The 22,127-nt window shown below is 41.6% G+C and overlaps 1 protein-coding gene across 3 annotated transcripts; it reads right to left on the bottom strand.

The window, feature by feature from the left end:
• Nucleotides 1-12: 12 nt before the first annotated feature.
• Nucleotides 13-17,310, bottom strand: LOC124291911 (phytanoyl-CoA dioxygenase, peroxisomal-like). 3 transcript variants are annotated; one of them, XM_046728981.1, is made up of 9 exons: nt 17,200-17,310; nt 9,728-9,796; nt 8,991-9,157; nt 7,352-7,520; nt 6,721-6,802; nt 5,187-5,368; nt 3,976-4,125; nt 953-1,093; nt 13-574 (listed from the first exon to the last, which is right to left on the bottom strand). In XM_046728981.1, the coding sequence occupies exons 2-9, from the start codon at nt 9,788-9,790 to the stop codon at nt 479-481; spliced, it is 1,050 nt and encodes a 349-aa protein (XP_046584937.1). In that variant the 5' UTR covers nt 9,791-9,796; nt 17,200-17,310; the 3' UTR covers nt 13-478. The 3 variants fall into 3 exon arrangements, with proteins under 3 accessions (XP_046584937.1, XP_046584940.1, XP_046584938.1); XM_046728984.1 differs by having other exon boundaries at nt 8,991-9,154; XM_046728982.1 differs by lacking the exon at nt 17,200-17,310 and adding an exon at nt 14,495-14,595.
• Nucleotides 17,311-22,127: the final 4,817 nt, after the last annotated feature.

Raw genomic sequence — 22,127 nt, 5'->3', positions numbered from 1 at the left:
CAAGATAACACAGCTGATTACAACTTTTTATTCACACGTTATCTGTGCACGCATTACCTATAAACACAAAAACTGAAGTGTGAAAAAATATCAACATTCTCATGGCAAAACAAAGGCACAGTGGAGGCGAACACCTGCGAAGATCCGGATGAGATTATCTGCAGCATCTCTGATCGTGCTCTTGCTCACTTGATTGTCCGGTCCAGATTTGATTATTTATAGACGCCATCAGACAGCTGGAATATTGTTGAGTGCAGCGTTAAACAAACAACTAACCGACAAACAAACAAACAAAAGATTGGCTCAAAGAAAGGTCAGTCGAGGCAGATTGTCACGGTAGGCGAGCGTAACAAAGTCACAGTGGAGGCTGATTCTGGTTTAGATTGGCCCAAAGAAAGGTGACTCGAGGCAGATTGTCGTGGGGGAAGCACCAAGGAGGTTCAGTCGAGGCGGATTGTCGTGGGGGAAGCACCAAGGATTATTGACGTGCCATTCTCTGTCGAAACTCGTCTTGTATGTCCCGTCGGTTGTGATTCTTCCCTCGCACAACACGAACCTTGAACCTCCAGAGATCCTGCACAGAAAACACACAAGCTTTAACCAACCAGTCCCAATCCCCATTATCCAGTGCACGATGTGTCCATTCTACTGTGGTACATAATACAAAGGATAAAGTATTTATTAAGAAACTAAAGATATCTTCAATTGTTTTAAAGATATTTGTATTCTATATAAAGATATCAATAATGTTTTAATGATATCGGTAAATAAATGAAGATATCTTTAATTAATTTCTGATATCCAAAAGAATTACTGAAATCTCAAAATGTTATAGAGCTATCAAGAACATATTTCGTGATATCTCTAAAGGTGTTTAAGAAATCAATAAAACAATAAAGATCACAGTGTACATAATTGTATCAGAAATTCACTCACTCACTCACTCACTCACCTGGTGTGAGATAAGGCCTCGATCTATTCCCGCCTTCTTCAGGAAAACCCCGAGAGTAGTCTGGGCCACGTGGTAGTTAGGATCATTTGGGTCAATGTCAACGTAGGTCATGTCGCCCGTGACGAAGTGGCAGGATATCGACTGTGGAGACAGACATAGGTACCAGCGGTGAGAACACTGGATGCTAAATCAGTTACATCAGTTATTGCTGAACATTTCCATCACTGACATATCTGATCCAAAGTGGAACATTTACAACTGGTTGACACATACTGAAACATTCCCGAGTGTGATGAACCCTAAAGAGGACCGGACTAGACCAGGGGACACTCGGAGTCAACCGAGATCTGACACTCACGGAGACCTAGTCTGTTTCACAGTCCCTGAACCACATTATTTTCCCTACTGCCTAGCCCTCTCTGCAGTGCTAAAGCCCTAAATAAAGCAAGTCTAGATTTCCTCAGGTTCTCTGGTCTTCTTGGGGCTCCTTTTCAATTTGAATGGGCTTGTTTGTTACTATCAAACTAATATATATTCAGAGACTAAGCATTAGTCTAGCAGAGACCTAGACCACGGTGACACGAGACGGGCTTTGAGATCGTCATCGCGACACACTGATAGAGACCACACCCGCTAGGGAAGTGGCCAGGGCCGGGATCATATTTAGTAAAAAATTTCCACTTTTATAGTTAATAAGAGATTTGTAAGCTGGGGAGATACAATGGATAAGATAAATGAATCGCAAGCTGGATTTAGACATGGATATACCACTGTTGACAACATGTTTATTTTACAAAGTGTAATACAAAGATATTTGAATTCAAGGAGGAAAGTTCTATGCCTTATTTGTAGATTTTGAGAAAGCCTTTGACTTGGTTCCACGCAACAAACTTTGGTCTCTATTTCAATGTCATGGTCTTAGTTACAAATGAGTAAACTTTTGTCTAATATGTATGAGAACGTGAAGGCATGTGTTAAAAATAATCAAGAATTTTCGGAAACGTTCGAATTACAACATGGTGTACGGCAAGGATGTATACTTAGTCCATTCCTGTTCTCATTCTTCATCAATGAGCTTGCTGTTCAAATCGAAACTAACTGTTCAAGTGGCATACAACTTCATACAGAAATAGTCATAATTTTCCTTCTGCTGTTTGCAGATGACGTTTTCAAACACCGTTAGTGGCTTCCAAAATCAAATAAATGAACTTGAACATTACTGCGATAAATGGAAATTAGCAGTACATAGAGAGAAAACATAAATCGTAGTCTTCAAAAAGGGAGGTAAACTTTCTAAAAAAAGAAAAGTGGTTGTTTAAGGGTATACATCTAGACTGTGTTAGCTATCATAAAGATTTGGGATTGTATTTTACCAACGGTTTGTCTTGGACCATGCACGTCAAATATGCTTCGCTCTAAGCGCAAAAAGCACTTATCGGTATTATGAAAACAATAAGTACACTTGGAGATATTAACCTTTTTTTACGATCTTTGATGCAAAACTAAACCCAATTTTGACGTATGGAGCAGAAATCTGGGTATTAGTAGACTTTTATCAAATAGAAAGAATACACTTCTATGCATGTAACAAATATCTTGGTGTTAAATTGAATACAGTTAACGCAGTGGTTTATGGTGAATGTGGCAGATATCCAATGCACTTGTTTACAAGCATTAAAGTTGTCAAATATTGTAGTCACATATGGTAGCTGATGACAACCGGCTTTAAATTAAAGCTAAATTATTCCTGATTGTGAAAAATCACATTCCATTCGGTCGCCAGAACTGCACCACATTTTCCAGACCAATACGCGTTGACAACATTTAAAAAAGGGACATCGATTACCTTCTTCTTAATACGGTCGTCAACAGCTACATCAACAGCTGATAACATGAGAAATAACCCAGATGTTAATCATTGGATTGTCTGGTCCAGACTCGATTATTTACAGACCGCCGCCATATAGCTGGAATATTGCTGAGAGCGGCGTAAACAACAAACAAACAGAAACGACCCCCAAACAATGACATACTATTAGGGCCCGGCCCACAAAGCGATATTACCGCTAAGGCAGCCGTAACGCCCACACTTATAATAGACTTTCGTTCATCGTTTTGTTGTTTGATTGTTTACCCGTAGATTTATTTTGCTGACGTACATGTTTATAAGGCCTGAAAAGTGTTCCAACGCGGTGCTAGATCTACCTGGCCCTCGAAGATCCGGGTTAGAATTGATCTTCAGTAACTCATGCTTGTCGTAGGAGGCGACAAACGGGATCGGATGGTCAGGCTCGATGACTTGTTTGACACATGTCATCGTATCCCTATTGCGCAGATCGATGTTCATGCTGTTGATCACTAGATTGTCTGGTCCAGACTCGTTTATTGACAGACCGCCGCCATATATCTGGAATATTGCCGAGTGTGGCGTAAAACTAAACTCACTCACTCACTCACTCACTCACTCACTCACTCACTCACTCACTAGATCTACCTATATATACGGCTATAAAATTACACAGATGTGTAGAATGTGGAATTACCTACCTGATTATATGAATCTAAATGCAAATACGAAGGCGGTTTGAAGAAAGACACTGTGAAGTGTTCTCCGAGATTTCTCACACCGCACTCAGCAATATCCCAGCTATATGATGGTGATCTCTGAATGGTCAAGTGTGGACCAGATAATACAGTGACCGACATGAGCATCGACCTACGCAATTACGATACGATGATATGCGTCAACCAAGTCAGGAGCCTGACCACCCGATCCCGTTAGTCGCTTCTTAGGACAAGCATGGGTTGCTGAAGACCAATTCTAACCCGGATCTTAAGGGGTAGTACGATCGTAGCGTTAATGTCTCTTAGTGCAACACGGGCCTGTCCAAGCATTAGGTGGCTCTTATGAACAGCATAGAATATTGGGCATTAGTTCTGTTCCAGAAATCACGATATGTTGAATTTGAAAAGCAGTTTCTCGTCACCTGATCGAATGACAATGGGATCTTAATATTTCCCACCTTTCTGCAGTCTTCCGTCTTGTTGGTGCCGGAGCCGTGGATCAGCAGGGGGTGGAAGAACACCGTGTCCCCCGCGTCCATCTCCAGGTGTACCCTAGGGGTGCTGGGGTCGTAGTCCCTCACACCGAAGTAGGCGACGTTGACACCTCCCTGCATAATGACAACGTCTCTATTTATCTCACAAAACGTCACATTTTTGTCTCTGTTGCGTAGGAAAAACTGTCCAAACATAACGGACAGGTAGATTTTGAATTTAGCGTGAACAACATAGTTTACTTTTAAAAAAGTGTATGAGTAAGTTGGGGTTGTCCCCGCTTTTAGTAATATTCCAGCATCTCTCGTGGTAATCCGACTGAGTGATAGAAATTTTATGAGGCTTTTATAATATTGCAGCAATATAACTAAAGGGAAAGCAGAAATGGGCTTCACACATTGTACCCTTGTGGGGAATCGAACCCGGGCTGATGCAAATAATAGAGAAGTTGTTATCTATAAACGTTTCATGTTTTTGTATAAGTTCCCAACTTCTAAATTCACATCGAAAGTTTAACATTCAACTGTAATATTACATATGGGAAACCAGTAATCGGGTTTTACGCTGTACCAACGTGGAAACAAGAGGCCTCGATGCTTCGGTGTGTCTAGCCAACGCTTAAACCACTTGGGAACACCACCGAACCAATTACATCTGAAGAAGGCACGGTCCCGTTTCACAAAGCTATCGTAGCGCTACGACTGTCGTAAGTCTATGTTACACTATAGGAGGTACAACAGTCGTAGCACAAGACGTTAAAATTTGAAGTCAAATTTTGCTTGTGTGCGGGAGCAATTCTGAGGAGTTACTGAGAAGAAACAACAGCGTCATTTCAAATAGCTAGTGTTGGAATGGTCAAAGGTATTTACTATATTAAACGTATAAAAATGAACTGTATGATCGAGGCTTGGATTAAATTTGCCAGTATATCCTTGAACCGGCGCCATGTAACATACAATACAATGGCCTTAAAATGTGGAGTCCGAAGTGCATTCACAAGATTCGATCAATCAAGATGAATGAACCGTTTAGCTTTAATGTCAGTTGCATAAATACTTTCCAGTTCTGATACTAAATGATATTTATATGTTAGGGACTGTGTAAATTACAAAATGGACTTGGTGACAGAGATTTTCTGAAATAGTTCTTTTGGAGAAATGCATAGCAGACGACATACCTCCCACTCGGGAAGGCCATGACTCCGTAGCTCCCCCTTGTGGCTGCCAGGTAGAACGACAAGGCAGCCATTTTGTCTGTTTACAGGCTGCACCGCAGTCCAGGCACACACGACCCGGTCAGCTGGTCGGACGGGGAAGTAGATCAAGTCTTGGTGCATTGGATGGCGGGACGAACCCTTTCCTAGGAAATAACTGAGTGAGTTAGTTTGGTTTTACGCCGCTTTTAGCAATATTCCAGCAACATCACGGCGGGGGACACCAGAAATGGGCTTCACAGAATGTACCCATGTGGGGATTCGAACCCGGGTCTTCAGCGTGACGAGCCAACGCTTTAACCACAAGGCTACCCCACCGCCCCTCTAGAAAATAAACGTGCAAGTCAATAACAGTATACAGCCAGTAATATCTCTGTTGAATCGCGCGGTCTGGAACTGATCGAGTCTAGGCCAGGAAAACCAGTGGTTGATAGTGTGCGCTGTGACCCATGCTGTTGGGGTCGTTGGCAGACTTTTAGTCACACCTTGTGACCACTCAATCCCAATTTGTATCATATCATATATGTGCTTTTATCTTGTGTCAAATTCATCATATTGATATTGAAGCCAAAAAGCATTTTCCAATCATTTCTGGCCTTACTTTAGTCTGGATTACAGTGCGTTATACTGTCACATCTTCAGTTATGTTTGCTCTAACCAGTATCCCTCTGTGTCATTTCTAGATGACATGTCCTTAAAGGCACACTGTCACACCACATTTCTTTAAAGCATTTCTCTCAATAATACTAACTATCAGGCCCTCGGGGAAGCTACCATAGAGTTTCTTTAAAAACAATTACGTGTTTAGATTAAATATTAAATTAAAATGTTCGAATGAATTAATGCAACGTTGCATTAAATCGACACTCGCTCCCTCTACCGGCTGAACATTATTTCATGCGAACCCCATAGAGTTATGTCCCTTGGGGCGCTCTTTACGAATATCCTACGCACAACCTGTGATTGAAACCAGTTCGGCAAACACGGACAACAACGAGTGCGACAGTTTTCGATGAACGGAACACATTCCATATATGGCAAGTGTTGTCTGTTTCGGAGTTGTTCGCCTTGAAGCTTCAGTTATCTATTTCAGGCAGGTCGTAAGGGATAATAAGTCTTTTATTGCATTAATAGGAAGCTAAAGTGAGTGCGTATGCCCCAGTATATAAAATATAGGCCAAAATGTTGTCCAAAATGTGTGACATTGTGCCTTTAATCTCTTTAGCGTAATATATATTGTATTGGATTATAGCTGAGTGCAGCCAACCCGCATGTGACCGTTAGGTTCATAATTTATGACTAGGGGTGGTGATGATTTTAACAAAGGAGGGAGGGGGAGTGGGGTCCCCACCCATTTTGTTCTGGGGCAGCAATTTTGTAATATGGGAAGGGGGGAGGGGGTCATTGAAAACACACACACACACACGCCATAAATTATGAACGGTCCTTATCATTACCTATTAGAAAATAGGGTTACTATTGCTCCAGCTGTACCTACCCGGGTCAGGTTGCTTGTTGATGAACATTGCGTGTAGAGCCAAGATGTCAGGGCCGGTGAAACACTCCACGTAGTCCAAAACCTGCGGTAAACACCACCATTACACTGTTAACTCCGTCCAAACAAGTCCTTTCACATTTGGCTTTCATATTTAACGCAGCAATGTTCCAGGTGTTTTATGGAGGTCTGGACCAGACAAACCAGTCTTTTCAGCAACGTTCTATATCACGGGGATACGGTCAGTACTGGATCAAGTCACCGGGCCTGACAGCACGGCACATTTAATCCTCCAGTTGCTATGGGTTATTTGGGAAACAGGGTCCCGGGAAACATTCTTCCCCGAAATCCCCAAGAGGAAAATGCTTTGAAACGTTATGTTTATATGTTGTACTAAAGTGTGATGCCCCTCCCCATGTTCTTGCAGATGTCACATGACCAGTGTTTTACCTTGACTCGTACATGTCACATGACCAGTGTTTTACCTTGACCCGTACATGTCACATGACCAGGGTTTTACCTTGACCCTTGACTTTACAAAACGGAGGATCCAGGGAATAGGACACGAGAAATTGCCTTTACACACTGAACTTATGACATGTAACACACGTAAGACTAAATTGTTGTCATTTACCTCAGGCAGATGGCAGTAGCTGAACAGCACCTTATCGGCGTGGAAGTCTTGAATCTTCGTTATGGTCCGTTCGCCGGGTATGAAGTCCGACCTGGCGATGCTCACATCGCGCATGATGGATATGCCAGGCACGCTCACCTTGTTGTTGCATATGTCCAAAAACCTGTTCCTGTGAAACAGTCATTATCTCAGTAAACATGTTCCTGTGAAACAGTCATTATCTAAACAAACCTGTTCCTTTAAAACAGCCATTATCTCAGTAAACATGTTCCTTTAAAACAGCCATTATCTCAGTAAACATGTTCCTTTAAAACAGCCATTATCTCAGTAAACCTGTCCTGTGAAACAGTGATTATCTCAGTAAACCTGTCCTGTGAAACAGTCATTATCCAAACAAACCTGTTCCTTTAAAACAGCCATTATCTCAGTAAACATGTTCCTTTAAAACAGCCATTATCGCAGTAAACCTGTTCCTTTAAAACAGCCATTATCTCAGTAAAGCTGTCCTGTGAAACAGTCATTATCTAAACAAACCTGTTCCTTTAAAACAGCCATTATCTGAGTAAACCTGTCCTGTGAAACAGTCATTATCTAAACAAACCTGTTCCTTTAAAACAGCCATTATCTCAGTAAACCTGTCCTGTGAAACAGCCATTATCTAAACAAACCTGTTCCTGTGAAACTGTCATTATCTAAACAAACCTGTTCCTTTAAAACAGCCATTATCTCAGTAAACCTGTCCTGTGAAACAGCCATTATCTAAACAAACCTGTTCCTGTGAAACAGCCATTATCTAAACAAACCTGTTCCTTTAAAACAGCCATTATCTCAGTAAACCTGTCCTGTGAAACAGTCATTATCTAAACAAACCTGTTCCTTTAAAACAGCCATTATCTCAGTAAACCTGTCCTGTGAAACAGTCATTATCTAAACAAACCTGTTCCTTTAAAACAGCCATTATCTCAGTAAACCTGTCCTGTGAAACAGTCATTATCTAAACAAACCTGTTCCTTTAAAACAGCCATTATCTCAGTAAACCTGTCCTGTGAAACAGTCATTATCTAAACAAACCTGTTCCTTTAAAACAGCCATTATCTCAGAAAACATGTTCCTGTGAAACAGCCATTTTCTCCAAAGAACTATTCCTTTAAAACAGCCATTATCTCCATACACCTGTTCCTGTAAAACAGCCATTATCTCCATAAACCTGTTTCTGTAAAACAGCCATTATCTCCATACACCTGTTCCTGTAAAACTGTCATTATCTCCATAAACCTATTTTCCAATGTCCAGTTCAACAATTCTCTCCACACTTGAGCCTTTGAGTTTCTTCTCTACTAATACACAAAAAAGACGCAAGGTGGAATTGGAGAATCGTCTTTAGAGCTCGCAGCAACCAAAATGCTGCAGTGAGCCCTGACGGCGTACAACCTTGCAATAATGCTGTCAGAGCAACCACGATTTAACCCACCACCTGTCTCTGTTTGACTATATTTGTCAATACATCCTAATGAAACAAAGTATATATCATTTACTGATAAATCTGGACCAGAATAACCAATGATTAAAAGCATGGGAAATCAATGAGAGTCTTCGTGAGGAGGTACCGCGATATAAACCATCACCTGCATCTGTTTACCTGTACTTGTCAATATGCTCCTGCGCCACCAGCTTCTTGATGACCAGGTACCCATTCTCCTCGTAGAACCGCCTCTGTTCTAGCGTCAATCTGGGGCTGTCCAGGCTGTACGTGAAGCCACTCCCCTGTCCGCTATCAACCTGGGTCTGGGACGCCGGTTCAAACTGCTCCAGATGTTCAGGTATCCAATTTTCAGTAACACCAGATATGTAATAATTCCATGTATGAGTGAGATAGGTTGGTTTTGGGCTGCTTTAACAGTACTTCAGTGAAATCAGCGTGTCAGCTTAATGTATGTGTAGAAGGACTGAATGGACCAGTTTAGTTTAACGCAGCTTTTAGCAATATCACGGCGGGCGACACGAAAAATAGGCTCCACACATTGTACCGATCTGGGGAATTGAACCCAGGTCTTTGATCTGACGAGCGAACGCTTTAACCGCTATGCTACGCCACCGCATGTCTAGAAGAAAGCCTGACCTGATGCAGAGTTTAGATGCTTGGTGAATCCCATGAGCAGGGTTTTGGCGATGACAAACCAAATATAATTAACTGGCAGAATCTGGGATTAGAACAAACGATTATGATCCTGGCTTAGTAGAGGGACGCAACTAACAATGAATTGAGTCATGCGCCTATGGGAATTGAATGATTAAAACGCAATGATTGAACAGAACGATCTTACCCCGTTAAATTAGCGCCACTAGTTTAAACACTATTACCATACAAAAGGATACAAGAGTCTTAGATGGCCTTGAGTGGGTCACGTGGTTCATCAAAATCTTCAGACGGTCCGCCATATCCACCTGGATTCAAAAGTGTGAGTGAGGACCCGAACAGTGACAAAACACTTACCGTAAACTACGGTTATAACGAACTCAAAGGGACTTATAATTGTAGTTCGTTATTGCCGTAGTTCGTTATTGCCGCAGTTCGTTATAACCGTAGTTCGTTATTGCCGTAGTTCGTTATAACCGTAGTTCGTTATTGCCGTAGTTCGTTATAACCGTAGTTCGTTATTGCCGTAGTTTGTTATGCGCATATCAACTATAATATACAGCAAATGGCACTGACAAAAGAGAACAGTTCGATACATCAATCAGTTCGTTATAAGAGTGTTTGTAATAAACGTAGATTGCAGTATCATGATTATGCTGAAGGGGATGTATCATCATGCACGTACATGTCGATCGAGAGAAATATATTTATACACTAATGTTCTTCAAATATTTTACAGTGACTGAGTGAATTTGGTTTTACGCCGCTGGTAGCAATGTACCAGCAATATCACAGCAGGGGGCACAAGAAATGGGCTTCACACATTGTACCCATACTACCCATGTGGGGAATCGAACCTGGGTCTTCGGCGTGAGGAGCGAACGCTTTAAAGGGCACATGCAACCAAAAATTCAAACATAATTAAAACACAATTATCATTTATTCATGACATATAATATACATTGCTGGTTATGAAAACACATATAAACAAAATTATAAGCGTACAATTGCGAATCAAAAGTGCAATATTGTGTATTTGGGTTTACTTCCCTCCAAACGAAGCACCCGGGATACCGAACCCAGTCAGAGCGGGTGGGTGTGCACTCAAGTGTAACGGCTGGTTCATTTGCAGATGCCCCCACGGCTCATTGTGTGTGTGTGTGTGTGTGTATATATATAGAGATGTTGGGTTTTGTAAATACATGCTCATTTTTTTTGTATAAAATTTTGCAGTCAACAGACATCATAACATGCCATGTGTTCAAGTATCACACCTGCCTGTCTGTGTAATTACATAATGTGACAGAGACCGGACTCGGGCCATAAATCAATGCGTTTATGGCGTATAGCCTGATAGGTGTTAATTTCAAATTGCATGTGGTCAGTGATCGAAGTTGTGTATTGAATATTGTCATTAGCAGACAGGCAGGCAGACACATATAGGTGTCAATAAAACAGACATTGAGTTTTGTCTGTGACAACGACATATCTATATCACAGTTAGAAATTCTGTGAACGCTAAATAATGACATTGCTTTTAAGTATCGAACTGAGAAAGTGACTCGGTAAGAAGAATGTGTGGTGAAATAGACAAATGAAAAATATATAAACAGTTCAATCTACTGTCATAACATATAAATACCTCGCGCCTGTGAAATATCAACAAAACATTAGAAAACTAGCTCACATCAAAGCCTTCACCGAGTATTCACCGCCAGCGAAGGTTTTCCGTCTTGAAATGTCGAACGCCTCACTGGTTGACACATAGCTGAGTAGATCTAGATCCTTTTATGTAATGAGTAGATTATTTACTATTTGTTTTGATTAGACTACTCCTGCTCACGAACTTATAATCCGGACATCCCGCTTCCAAGCTGCGCGAACCTATTTCACTGTGCATGTGCTATGAGCGCAGCACAGCTGTTGAAACCACTTTTCACCCCAAGCGCTGGGGTGAATTTAGTGAATCGTTTGAACTCCGATTTCGCGGGGTATTTTTCATCGCGTTATTTTTCAACTTTATAAGTTGAATTTGCATTTTTGATGATTTCTATCTGTAAGTCCATACCGAAGGGTATCAGAATCTGCAAAGTTGTGTTTTACGTTGCATGTGACCTTTAACCACTAGGCTACCCCATCGCATTTACAGTGAGTGAGTTTGACGCAGCTTGAGCAGTATTTAACGTTGTCTCGCGGTATGTCAACTTCATGTGGAAGGAAAACCATTAATGCAGGTTTTCGAAGTTAATCGCTCTGTTGACCCCACAAGCAAGGGTATGGAGAAACCTAGGGTGGGTCTATGATTTGAACCCACCTAACGGACGGGGGATTTTCAACCTGCGGCGCCGGATATAACTGTCTGATATAGACACGAAAACTCCATAAAAACACATATGAATTTAGCCTCTTAAATAAGTAACCTACCAGACTGAAGGTGTTACAGTCACCACGGGAAAGAGTAACTGTACATTAAAATATACTCTCTCTCCAAAAAGAAACGCATCATGAAAATAGCAATTTCATGTAGCAATGAATTAAAACGTGATTCATTTTACAAAAGGTTTTGCTCTGTTTAGGAGTCCTATGGTGTTTATGTTTTGAAACATCACAACAAAACGCACCATCCGTAAAATACCCGTATTTAACAGCTTGATTTTCAATTGCGGCGTGTAGTGTCACAGAATACACAATTCACATGCGATGCACGTGAAAGTTGGGGATCAGATAGTCTCAATGATGGGTATAAAAGGTTGATCGATGTCTGTCGATTAGTCACTGTATTTGGAATATTGTTGACGAACGCAAAATGCCACGTCAAAGTGATGCCAACCGTCATATCGCCATTGGTTTGCTTGAAGCTGGCCAGTCTCAACGTGCAGTTGCCTGACGCATGAATGTTCACCAAAGCACCATTTCACCGCCCTGGGAGAGATATCGCCGGCAGAATGCGGTAGCAGATGCCCCTCTTAGTGGGCGACCTCGAGCGACCACTGCGGCGCAGGATCGCTACATCCAGGTACATCACCTGCGTCATCGAACAGCTACGGCGACCAGTACCGCTCGACAAATACCCGGATTGAGGAGGCTTTCTGCACAGACCGTCAGGAACAGGTTGAGAGATGCTGGTTTACGTGCCAGAAGACCTTATTTTGGCCCTGTGCTTCGACAACAACATCGTCGACATCGAGTTCAATGGTGCACCAACGTTCAGGCCTTGAACCTACCGAACTGGCGTAGAATCTGGTTCAGTGATGAATCACGATTTCTATTGGAACGACGCGATGGAAGAATGCGGGTGTACAGACGTCGACGTGAACGTTTCGCCGACGCTTGCGTTCCCTAGGTGGACAGATTCGGCCGGGGAAGTGTTATGATGTGGGGAACGATCACCTGCCGTAGGAGAAGTGATTTGGTGATGATCCAGGGCAACCTGACAGCTCAACGGTACTGTGACGAAATCCTACGCCCACACCTCCTTCCAATCATTGATCGCCAGAGGGAGTTGTTTCAACAGGACAATGCCAGGCCCCACACAGCACGTCACACTAGAGACTTCCTCCAGAACCACAACATCAATGTGCTCCCCTGGCCCTGAAGATCACCGGACTTAAATCCGATCGAACATCTGTGGGATGCCCTGGACAGGCGGGTGCGACGCCGTAACCCTCAGCCCAAGACACTTCAGCAACTCGCACAACCACTACAGGCAGACTGGGCTGCGATTGGGCAACACGAGATTCTGAGATCTATTCGTTCGATGCCGAGGCGATGCCGTGCAGTTCTTGATGCCCACGGTGGTCACACGAGGTATTGCCTTCAGCGCCACCACACGTCTCCACGTGACACTCAAACTGACTTTCCTCGAGTTGCTGCCAAAGACGGATAAGTCTGCATTCCCAGTGTGCAATTTCGCTATATTTCATTGACTCATAAAGCCTACAAGATGTTTCAAAATAAACATAAAAATACAGTTGAAATTCCTATATGCGTTTCTTTTTTGGGAGAGTATATATCTATAAAGCATGGGTAAATCTTTAAAAAAAATATGTATCATTTCTTATTCCTTTACACAAACATTCTATTCATGCAAAGATGTACACTTGTCTGATGAGACCGTAACGTATTTATCAGTACGAGTTTCCACAAGTACATGTATAAGGTAATTGCGGTGTTTTGTATGACCGCCAGTAGTAACACTGATGTGAAAGGGTCGTGAAATGACGTCATGTTGTTAGTACAAGGGGGCCGATCGTCTTGCATTAGAAACATAGAGGATACTAAACGACCTCCCATTTTTATTAAAACGAGTTAATGATTCGGTATCAAACGAGCGAAAAATATTACACTGCAGTATCTTCCACGGGCGAGTAATAACATCCAATATCATCTATATCTAGCTTAGTGTGCGCGAACGTGGGTTTTCATTAATGCTACTTTCAACAACTTATCAGTAATATGTGTAAGCGTAAGGGAGACTATGCGTTCGCGATATTCCACTGAATTTACTCACCAGATGTAGTTGTATCAGTCAATTTGTCAATTCAGCGTCATCGCTGTTTTTGTTTTAGCTTACTGACAAACAATAGCAATGCCAGCATACAAGAGTTGAGACAAACAGCCAGAACAGGCAATATGTAGATGTTGGTCCCCAAAGTTCTGTTCTCCAGCAATAATTTACTGCTGCGTTACAGGACAGCCTTCCTCAGAATCAGCCTTCCTCTGGTTTAGGTTTCCTCTGGTGTAGAGATATTTACGTGAGAACATCAGCTACAATTATTGTTATTTTTTTTCGAGGATATTGAATGGAGGCGTATGGTTTACTGAAAAGAATATTCTATTCTTTGTAACTCATCCAGTCATCTAGGTGGTACCAACGCCGGGATATAACTGATATACTGTTGAAAGCCGCGATAACCCAATCTCACTCACTCACCTGCCCGGTAACAACGCCGGGATATAACTGATATACTATTGAAAGCCACGTTAACGCAATCTCACAAACTCACCTGCCCGGTAACAACGCCGGGATATAACTGATATACTGTTGAAAGCCACGTTAACGCAATCTCACAAACTCACCTGCCTGGTAACAACGCCGGGATGTAACTGATATACTGTTGAAAGCCACGTTAACCCAATCTCACTCACTTACCTGCCCGGTAACAACGCCGGGATATAACTGATATACTGTTGAAAACAACAATAACCCAATCTCACTCACAAACTCACCTGCCCGGTAACAACGCCGGGATGTGACTGATGTACTGTTGAAAACAACGATAACCCAATCTCGCTCGCTCACCGGCCCGGTAACAACGCTGGGATGTAACTGATATACTGTTGAAAACAACGATAACCCAATCTCACTCACTCACCTACCCGGTAACAACGCTGGGATATAACTGATATACTGTTGAAAGCCACGATAACCCAATCTCACTCACAAACTCACCTGCCCGGTAACAACGCCGGGATATAACTTATATACTGTTGAAAACCACGTTAATCCAATCTCACTCACTTACCTGCCTGGTAACAATGCCGGGATATAACTGATATACTGTTGAAAACAACGATAACCCAATCTCACTCACTCACCTGCCCAGTAACAACGCCAGGATATAACTGATATACTGTTGAAAACAACGATAACCCAATCTCACAAAACTCACCTGCCCGGTAACAACGCCGGGATATAACTGATATACTGTTGAAAACAACAATAACCCAATCTCACTCACTTACCTGCCCGGTAACAACGCCGGGATATAACTGATATACTGTTGAAAACACGATAACCCAATCTCACTCACAAACTCACCTGCCTGGTAACAACGCCGGGATATAACTGATATAATGTTGAAAACAACGATAACCCAATCTCACTCACTTACCTGCCCGGTAACAACGCCGGGATATAACTGATATACTGTTGAAAACACGATAACCCAATCTCACTCACTACAACTCACCTGCCTGGTAACAACGCCGAATATAACTCCAGATTCAATGAACAGTTAGTATTTCGTCAAGTCACCATGGGCAGCAATGCCTGGTAACAATGCCGGGGGCATACTGATCAAAGAAGTTAGAAAACCATGGTCTATGCTGTCCCAATATCGGACCACCTCTTCTTTCATTTCAGCAATATTTCTCAGATTTTTCTTATTGACACTTTCCTTCATAAGTCCCCAAACATGTTCTATTGGATTTAGGCCAGGGCTATAGCTTGGCCAATCTAATAATGTCATATTTTGGGTCCGAAACCAGAGCCTGTGAATGCTTTGAACGATGTTTTTGGGTCGTTGTCCTGTTGGAAAATAATTTTTTCCGTAGAACACGTGAGCAGATGGAAGTAAATGTCCTCGAGAATATCTGTGTACCGCTCACTGTTCATATTCCCTTCAAATACACAGAAGGGCGTTGCCCCTAACACAGATATGCCACCCCACACGTTAAATTTCGGACTGTACTTTGGGCGCTGATACAAAGGTTTTCAGTTTGTTTGGTCCAGAATTTCAGTGTATTATGTTTTAGAAACAACGATACCAAAGCCGCCTCCTGTCACCGACAGTCAACTTTCACCTGCCTGGTAACAACGCCGGGGTATAACTGATATACTGTTGAAAAGAACGATAACCCAATCTCACCTCACTCACCTGCCTGGTAACAACGCTGGGATATAACTGATATACTGTTGAAAATAACAATAACCCAATCTCACTCACTCACCTGCCCAGTAACAACGCCAGGATAACTCTTCACAAACTAAAAGGATTAACGGAGTTGTCTCTCTTGAATGAAAACAAGCACTTGATACCTGGTCAAGGTCGTTTTATACTAGAAACAACGCCAAACATTACTATAACTGATATACTGTTGAAAACAACGATAACCCAATCTCACAAAACTCACCTGCACGGGAACAACGCCGGGATGTGACTGATATACTGTTGAAAACAACAATAACCCAATCTCACTCACTTACCTGCCCGGTAACAACGCCGGGATATAACTGATATACTGTTGAAAACACGATAACCCAATCTCACTCACAAACTCACCTGCCTGGTAACAACGCCGGGATATAACTGATATAATGTTGAAAACAACGATAACCCAATCTCACTCACTTACCTGCCCGGTAACAACGCCGGGATATAACTGATATACTGTTGAAAACACGATAACCCAATCTCACTCACAAACTCACCTGCCTGGTAACAACGCCGGGATATAACTGATATAATGTTGAAAACCACGATAACCCAATCTCACTTACTCACCTGCCTGGTAACAACGCCGGGGTATAACTGATATACTGTTGAAAAGAACGATAACCCAATCTCACTCACTCACCTGCCTGGTAACAACGCTGGGATATAACTGATATACTGTTGAAAATAACAATAACCCAATCTCACTCACTCACCTGCCTGGTAACAACGCCGGGATATAACTGATATACTTTTGAAAGCCACGATAACCCAATCTCACTCACTTACCTGCCCGGTAACAACGCTGGGATATAACTGATATACTGTTGAAAACAACGATAACTCAATCTCACTCACTCACCTCCCCGGTAACAACGCGGGGATATAACTGATATACTGTTGAAAACCACGATAACCCAATCTCACTCACTCACCTGCCTCGTAACACAACTGTGATATAGTGCTGAAAACCACTTTAACCCAAACTCACTCACCTGGTTCGCTGATGCAATTCGTAGATGTCGTTCCCCACAACACTGTTCGCCTCAACAGCAACAATGCACAGTCGCATTGCAACACACAATATATTAGCAGCAACAACCTTCCTCGGGCCGCCATTGTCATTGTAGAGATATTGAAGTCAAAACATCTGCTGCACTAGTTTGTAAAATTGATTAAAATTGGAATATTGGGTTTACTGAAAAGAACACTATGCTGTTTGAAAAATAAATCATTGTAAATGTATAAGATATTAATTTTGTATTAACCGCTGTGCTAGCAGTGGACAGGTTTACAGTTATCTAACTCGTGAGAACTAATGTGGAGCTGATGACAGGTGAGTCATTGTCAGCTGTCAAGCCACTGATTTTGTTTGTTGTTTACGCTGCACTGAACAATGCTCCAATATTCAAGTCGGTCAGTTAAAGGGGAATTGTACACGAAAAAATCACGTTTATTCTTATGTGAACAAAATGGAAGTTTTTAATCAGTTCATATCAATGTTTGAAAATATACACTCGTTTTTCTTACAATGAAATTATAACCTTCAATATAAGTGCTGAAATGTTATGCCATCATGAGGCCTTTGTTGTCGACCTAGAGTTTCCGCCCTTTGAATTGGAGAGAATTCATTTAAACTGGTCTCCTGTCTTGTCCCAAAGCAAAATGCACTCTTCAAAAAAAGAAACGCATAGGTGATTTTTTAGAATATTAGACTCTTGTAGCTACGGCAAAAACAATACAAAGATACTATTTCTTTCCAAAACGTCATCTTTGTGTGATTGTAAACAGCTTCAGCGCCAAAAACGCTGCAATTTGAACTTTTTCCCTTATTTTTGGAGCGTTTGAAGAAATATTCGCCAAAACGTCACCAAGAAGACATGCAAAGCAAAATGCACGTACAAGTAAGCGGAAAGGCATGTGGTATTGATCACTATAAAAAGGAAAACGTTGTGTTCAATTTTTGTCGTTCGTTTTTGCCTGGAAAAGAAGAAATAATCATGCCACGACTCAGTGCCGCCCATCAAAACATAGGACTCCTTGAAGCTGGGGAGTTTTAGTCCCGACATTTCAATGTACATCAGAGCACCAAATCTCGCCTTTGGGGTCGTTTCCTGCAGACCAATTCCGGGGAATTTGACAGCGAATCGGTACATCAACGAAGTCCTTGCACGTCACATGCTTCCGATTATGAACTGACAGAGGGAGTTGTTCCAGCATGACAACGCTACTGCAACTTCACATACAGCACGCGTCACGGTCCGCTACCTTGCCAATTCTAACGTCAGTGTGTTGCCATGGCCTTCCCGATCACCAGATCTAAACCCGATAGAACACCTATGGGATGAACTCGATCGACGTGTACGTCAACGTCAAAACACGCCTCAGACACTTCCATAACTTGCCATCGCATTGCAGGAAGAGTGGGGAAGAATTCTTAAGAGCGACTCCGTCGATTTATCCAGTCTGTGCCGGGACTGTGCCGAGCAGTAATTGCCTCCAATGCAATAGTTGCCATACAAAGTACTGTCTTTGACGCCATTGTATGGACTGACTGACTGAGTTTAGTTTTACACCGCTTTTAGCAATATTCCAGCAATATCACGGCGGGGGACACCAGAAATGGGCTTCGCACATTGTGCTCATGTGGGGGGGAATCGAACCTGGGTCTTCGGCATGACGAGCCAACGCTTTACCACTAGGCTACCCCACCGCCCCGCCATCGAGTGGACGCAAGTAAACCAGACACATATCAATAAAGGCTGTTGTGTTGAAAAACGCTTTGTCTATTGACGTGTGAATTTTCTTCTTTTTAACATTGAAATTACATGAAATAATTGCTCTTGATTGTTCGAAAATGGCTGATGTGTTTCCTTGTTTTGAAGAGTGTAAATACTGGCATTAATCACGTGAAAAAGGTATGTACAAACAGGTTAATGTCTATCCTCAGATGTTGCAATCTTCAGACACCACATGCACCACACACACAATACCTTTTAAAATATCTATCATGATTTCCATTTTAGACATGTCATCAATCAGTAAATAATGATGAAAGTAAATATCCACAATGTCACCGAAAGGAGATTGATTACTGATTGACAAAATTCAGTAAATGGTATATGTTTTGATTTGCATGTACATCGATATCGTTGAGTTGAACAGTCTGTCTTGCACTGTCTTCGAACAATCTCAAGAATAGCCTGGGGAGCTGGAAGAACATCTGTGGTTACTGGCCTAAGCTGGGCATCCCTGTCCTTATGCAACCCGTAACTCATTGGGTCCAAGAAGACTTGTTTGGCAAGTTTGCACATGTCTGCATCTGAACTCTGTGAATGTGCTGTCTCAAGGCATCAAGTGTTGGAGGGAGCCTAGTCACTTTCAGCCATATGCTTGCAAGAGGTACTATCTGCATGAGTTCTGGAATTTCATTCAAGGTGATTTTGGACAATACACAGCGCATACGCATCTATATAAAGTAGTTGGCCATAAGTGAGTCATCATTAGTGAAATTCCCATAGACTTGCCTGTTAATTAACTGTTGCAAGAATAATCTTCATAAATTTAGTTTCGGTTGAACTGCTTTCAGTACTTGTCTTCAAGCTGGGAATTCATCTCAGCTACATACACATAATTTCCATTCAAATTTCCGATGATTATTAAAAAAACTGCAAATATTCAAACAACATTATATTAGACATAAAAATCAGGTTTAACATGGCTGTTTATGGGATAAATTCAAATTAAGTTGTACTTATGGTGATTAATCAGGTGTCATTCGATAACTAACCAACGGAAAGATGAAAGAAAATTATGTACACGTAGCTGAAGATGATTTCCAAGATGTTTGCAAAATACTAGTATTAAAATATAATGACTTCTACTTAATTTATGAAAATTATTCTTGCAACAGTTAAGTAACATGTAAGTCTATGGAAATTTCACTAATGATGACTCACTTATGGCCAACTACTTTATATGTTTACATTTGAAACAAGAGGTCGATCCTTTCCCAGCGCGGCATTCGTTTTCACATTTGATATATTTCTCTAAATTTCACTGAGACACTAGGTATTGGTGACAAAGACCATTTGTCATTGTATTTTGAAATGTATGAGGAATTCAGGTTTTCGTGTACGGTAACTGATTTTGAATTATCTAGGTGATGTTATAGGCGAAACATAACCGACATATACGTGTGACGTGATTTTGTAAACAAAGACTCTGCAATATGGCCTATCGTTCACGTTGACGTTCGTGTTAGCGTATTTTCCAAAACATTCTCAGAGATTCTCGGTTCATTTAAGACATTCATTAATTTACGCAAAGACATTCATTTACATTGAGACATTCATTTCTTTACGCAAAATATTGAATAGTGGTTTAGTAATGTGACAAAACTGGCGAGGTTTACGATGTATGTAATTTAAAACAGTATTGCCCTCCCTACAATGAGCGGATGATATAGAAAAGCGAATTTCAAAACTGAGAAATGTATTTATCTTCGTGATGTATTTGGATATATGGTTTCGACATGAAAGTGAGGGTTGAAGAGGAGGGACATATATATATTGTACGGTAGAAATTAAGCATCAGACCAAGACAATACAATATAAAAAACTGTCAGTATATCGCCATCACCTGAAGATAGATCGACATACCATGGACCATGGGGACTTATAGTACGTTTGCTACCTGCATGGACCCTAGCTGGATTTACACTATTTCACTTCAACTGATGGCGATAGATCAAATTTAGCCATAAATAAAAATCACAAATATACGAGTATTTATAAGAATCTGGTAGGCTTAAATTTACTTTGAATGTTTTGGGACTTCCGTATTCTCTCAGGAGGACAATGATTTTCTTACCACAAGCAAGAGTGAGTTGCTGAAGACGAATGTTAAGCCGGATGTGAGTGAGTGAGTGAGAATAAGTGATGGATTTTGTCGTAGTCGAATATTAAAGTGGTGAAGCCCATGACTACACACAATAATAATAGTCTGGGATTCGAACCCAGTAATAGCGGATCCTTGCAACAAGGATGTACACACAGAGTGAATGAGTGAGTTTAGTTTTACGCCGCTTTTAGCAATATTCCAGCAACCAGAAATGGACTTCATGTACACAAAGATGTATATTTGACACGAATAGTAAATGCCCGTTACAAAACGCTAATACATTACCCCTAACCATTGGGTGGGTAGATTCTATATTTTACTTGTGTGTTCTTAATTTATCATTAAAAATTGAGCAACTGTTCATGTTTATGGATCGTCCATAGATGACACCACGTTAGTAGACATGTCTACTACAAGTGATCCGGTAAACACCTTAAAAGATAATGCTACTAATTATTGTTGCAGTGCCTGTTGCTCAGCAATGATTTGACTGGTTGGTTGTTTAACGTCGCACTCAGCAATATTCCAGCTATGTCAAGCGGTCTGTAAATATCCAGTCCAGTGATCAACATCATGAGCATCGATCTACGATGACATGTGTCAACCAAGTGAGGGAGTCTAAACACCCGATCCCGTTAGCCGGGTGGGTTGACCATTTCTAACGCCCTATTAGGGAACATGAATTAGTGACATGACTCACCTCTCCCCCATCCGATGAGGGGAGTCATAACCCTGGCTAAAGATACAAACTGACCACAGGTAACTTCCCCAAACATGAAATGAGGAAAGCCGAATATGGGCCAGGAATGTCAGTTATGCTAATTAGATGTTTATATAATTGTGAACCAGCAGTGCTGGGCAGGTCGGGCTGAAGCTGAGAGTTCAGAGCCACCTCCTGTAACCTGTACCCGAATAAATCCTAGTGGACCCAAAGATGGACATGTGTCCTGAATAGATGCCACATCCTCCAGAGCATCAACAATCTGAGGCGGATACAAACAGGTTACAAACAATTCAGGAA

This window comes from Haliotis rubra, unplaced genomic scaffold, assembly GCF_003918875.1.
Source record: "Haliotis rubra isolate DU_JTF1 unplaced genomic scaffold, ASM391887v1 Scf501, whole genome shotgun sequence".
NCBI lineage: Eukaryota > Metazoa > Mollusca > Gastropoda > Lepetellida > Haliotidae > Haliotis > Haliotis rubra.
Note: the sequence above shows the minus strand (reverse complement) of the source record. Positions and strands in the feature narration are given on the sequence as shown.